At 43.7% G+C, this 3,761-nt stretch overlaps 1 protein-coding gene across 1 annotated transcript; it reads left to right on the top strand.

Moving 5' to 3' along the window:
• The first annotated feature begins 461 nt into the window (after positions 1–461).
• LOC130028180 (tripartite motif-containing protein 60-like) lies at positions 462–1,880 on the top strand. Its single transcript, XM_056118887.1, has one exon. The coding sequence runs from the start codon at positions 462–464 to the stop codon at positions 1,878–1,880; it is 1,419 nt and encodes a 472-aa protein (XP_055974862.1).
• The last annotated feature ends 1,881 nt before the right edge of the window (positions 1,881–3,761 follow it).

Genomic DNA, 3,761 nt, shown 5'->3' with positions numbered 1-3,761 from the left:
TCATGAATATCTTATGTATTTTTAAAAAGAATTTCCGCTCAACAATTTTAGTGTTTGTATTTGATTCTTATGTGAACATTTTAATAGTTCAGTACTTATTGAATCGTATTTTAACATAAAGTTTTTCTCACTCTTTAGGAGGATTTAGTCTTGGACTTGAGGCTATTTTCCTGAATAAGAAAGCCATCATTCACATCATCCAGTGCTAAGGCCAGCAGCTCAGCTGACACAGTCCAGTATTCCATTGACTATATATAGCCTGTGGGAGTATTTTTGACAACAAACGCTCTAAAGGTAACGGGCTAAAGGATAAACAGATGTGTAGAGGCTGCCATTAACATGTCAAGCCAGTGAAACTGAAAACTGGTCATTTCGCGATATCTATAGGAGGATATTCACTGTTCACTGGGTTTTGTCTTCTAGAGAGCAAAAGGTCATACCACCTTCCCACTTTGGTCTTTATGTTAGTGGAGATGGAGACGGCCCTGGAAGACCTCCAAGCAGGAGCTAGCTGTTTCCTCTGTAACGACTACTTGAAGAACCCAGTGACCATTAACTGTGGCCACAACTTCTGTTTCTCTTGCATCAACAAGTTCTGGGAGGACCTAAAGGATATTTTTCCCTGCCCTATTTGTCGAATGTGCTTTCCAGGAAAGAAGTTCAGGAGGAACACCCAACTGGGTAATTTGACTGAAGCTGCTAAGCTGCTCCAGAAAAGAAGAAGCAAGAGGAGGAAGCAGAAAGAAAAGGTTGTTTGTAAAAAGCATAATCTAGTGTTGGCCTTTTTCTGCCAGCAAGACCTGAAGGTTTTATGCTCACAGTGCAGCTTCTCCTCCGATCACAAGAAACATCACATCTGGCCTGTCGAGAGGGCTGCTCCCTATTATAAGAAAAGATTGGAGCGGTGCATTGAGTCATGGAAGAAAAAAGTGAGACGACTAGAAAAAGTCAGGATTATACAAACCAGAAGAGCCTTGGAGTTGAAAAAACAGGTAGAACATGCAAGAGACGAAATAGAGTCTGAATGTGAGCGGCTTAAATTCTGTCTTCAAAATGAGCGAGAAACTCTTCTTCAGCAGTTAGAAGAGGAGGAAATGGCTTTTGAGACCAAACTGCGTGAAACCCGAACACAGTGTTCCGAGTATACCTCGACATTAAAACGTCTGTTACAGGGCATAAAGAGCAAATCAGCCCTGGCATTACTGACAGACGTTAACTGGATCTATCATGCCTATCAAAACTTAAAGTCCCCTGAGCCTTTTTCATTCCAGTTAAAGGAATACAGTTACCATTTGCCACCCCAGTATTCTGGTCTAAACAGAGTCATCGAGCGATTTGAGGTAGATGTGTTTCTAGATCCAGAAACAGCACATCATGATCTGACTGTCTCAGAAGATAGGAAAACGGTTCGATATGGAAGAACACGGCAAAAGTCAACTCATAGCCCATGGAAATTCTACCTCTTCCCAGCTGTTCTGGGTTCCAAGGGTTATAATGCTGGCAGGCACTACTGGCAGGTGGAAGTGAAGGACAAAGTTGGGTGGATTGTGGGTGTCTGTAAAGAGACTTTTCTCGGGAGGAATCAAGCACCGAATCAAGCTTTTTCAGTACAAGATGGATTATGGGGTATTGGACGATGGGATGTGGATGATTATGTTGCGTTGGGGCCTCAAAAAATCGATCTCTTCCCAGTCGTAATGCCTACAAAGATTGGTATTTTTTTAGACTGTGATTTGGGTGAAGTTTTCTTTTACAATTTGAGTGACAAATCTCATCTATATACCTTTAAAGTTTGTTTTCTGGATGCAGTTTGGCCTTATTTCTATACTGGAACTGACCCCAAACCTCTGAGGATATGTCCAGCAAGAGATTCTGAATAATAAAAATGATTTGTAGGCTTGCTCTTCAAGCCCATGTTCTCCCTTGAACAAGTATCCTGCTTGCTTGCTTGTGTGTCTCTTTGCTTGCTTCTTCCACTCTGGAGCAGCTTGTGTTCTATCTCGAGCACATTTCCCCTCTTTCTCTCCTCTCACCTCTTTCTAAGCAAGTTTCATTCAATAAAAGCTATCTTGCTTAAAAAAGAAACTATTGTAAGACTTGTCATTTGTAACTTTTTTTCAGTAGTGGACAGTGCGTATGCTCTAGAGGCCATGAATTTTAATTTTTATCAAGGTTACCTCAATTTTCAGTAACATATTTTGTGTATTCCTTCATCCCAAGTTGGTAAATGCATATACACATTCTGTGTGAGTGTGTGTGTGTGTAATATCTACTGTTATCTACTGATACCTACACAACATCAGTAGATAACCTTTCCTCTGTTCCTTTTACATTTGGGGACCATACCTGGCAGTGCTCAGGGCTTCCTTCATGCTCTGTGCTCAGGTATCACTGCTGGTGGGGGTTGGGAGATTGGATGCTGGGATAGAAACCAGGCAGGCCTGAGTCTCCCAAAGGCATAAAGACAGATTAGGGGGCCAGAGCAGGTAGGACTCCTGTGTTGCATATGGACAACTCAGGTTTGATCCTTGGCACTCCATATGGTTCCCTGAGTCCTGCCAGGAGTGACCCCTGAGCACAACCAGATGTACCTCCCCCCAGGGCAAAGAGGTCCTATAAGCCGATAGAACATCACCCATGTTTGCCAAGCCCCACACTGAACTCCACACCTGGCACATCTGGCCTGGCAATATGTCCAGAAGGAGTCTATTAGTATCCAGACAGCTGGTTACAATAAAGATGGATAATTGTAAACCCAAGATAGTGATACTTACCATTTCCACTTTTGCCTCAGACTGAGGGAGGGAGCTGGCAACTTTCACAACTGGTAGGGAGAATTGGGAATAGCCTAAGGGCTAGAAGGTGCAGCTTCCATGGCTGCTAAGGAGGCAGTGCTGGAAAGTTTCCACAAGTTTTGCTTAGATGGATGACAACTGGGGTTGGGGTAGTAACCGTTAAGGCCTTTCCTGGAATGCCCACACTCCATAACCGCAGTTTAACCCCTTTTCTAATAGCTCCTAGTTTTCTATTATTGGAGGCTGGATCTCAGATAAGGCCATCAATTGATACTTGAAGAAGGTTAACATGGTCCCTCTGGCGTGGGAAAAAGGAGGGGGAGTGCAGGTATTGGTCTAGAGACACTGGAGGGCTGGGGGCAAATCCTTTCCAGCCAGAAACCCATTTACCCCCTTTACAATGTAAAAGAGGACATGTTCGGACAGAAGTCCAGATGAACTCAGAGAATCCCGTGTCCAGAGGAAGCTGGGCTGCATTACCCACTACATCCAGGACCACCAGGACCTCCATACCATGAATTGTGATGGCACCTGCAGTGTCTCTAGGCCTCCATACTCGGAATTCACCTCTATCAAGGCCAATATGGAGGGGCCCAAGCAGGCCTCATGTCAGGGATCAGTTCTTCTTCTTTTTTTTTTTAATTAGTGAATCACCGGGAGGTACAGTTATAGACTTACAAACTTCTGTGTTTGCGTTTCAGTCATACACTGACTGAGTACCCATCCCTCCACCAGTGCCTGTTTTCCACCACCAATGGTCTCAGCATCCCTCCCACGACCCCCACCCCATCCCTTCTACCCTACACTGCCTCTGTGGCAGGGCATTCTCTTTTGCTCTCTCTCTCCTTTTCCGTTCTTTTTTTGTTGTTATTTTTCTTATTTTTTACTGAATCACTGTAAGATAGACCCCATGTAAATAATATTCATGTACCTTGCAGAAATAAAAACAGAAATCAACAAAAGAAC

Source organism: Sorex fumeus, unplaced genomic scaffold, assembly GCF_029834395.1.
Source record: "Sorex fumeus unplaced genomic scaffold, SorFum_2.1 ptg000039l, whole genome shotgun sequence".
NCBI lineage: Eukaryota > Metazoa > Chordata > Mammalia > Eulipotyphla > Soricidae > Sorex > Sorex fumeus.
The sequence above is the reverse complement of the archived record's forward strand: the minus strand, read 5'-3'. Positions and strand labels throughout refer to the sequence as shown.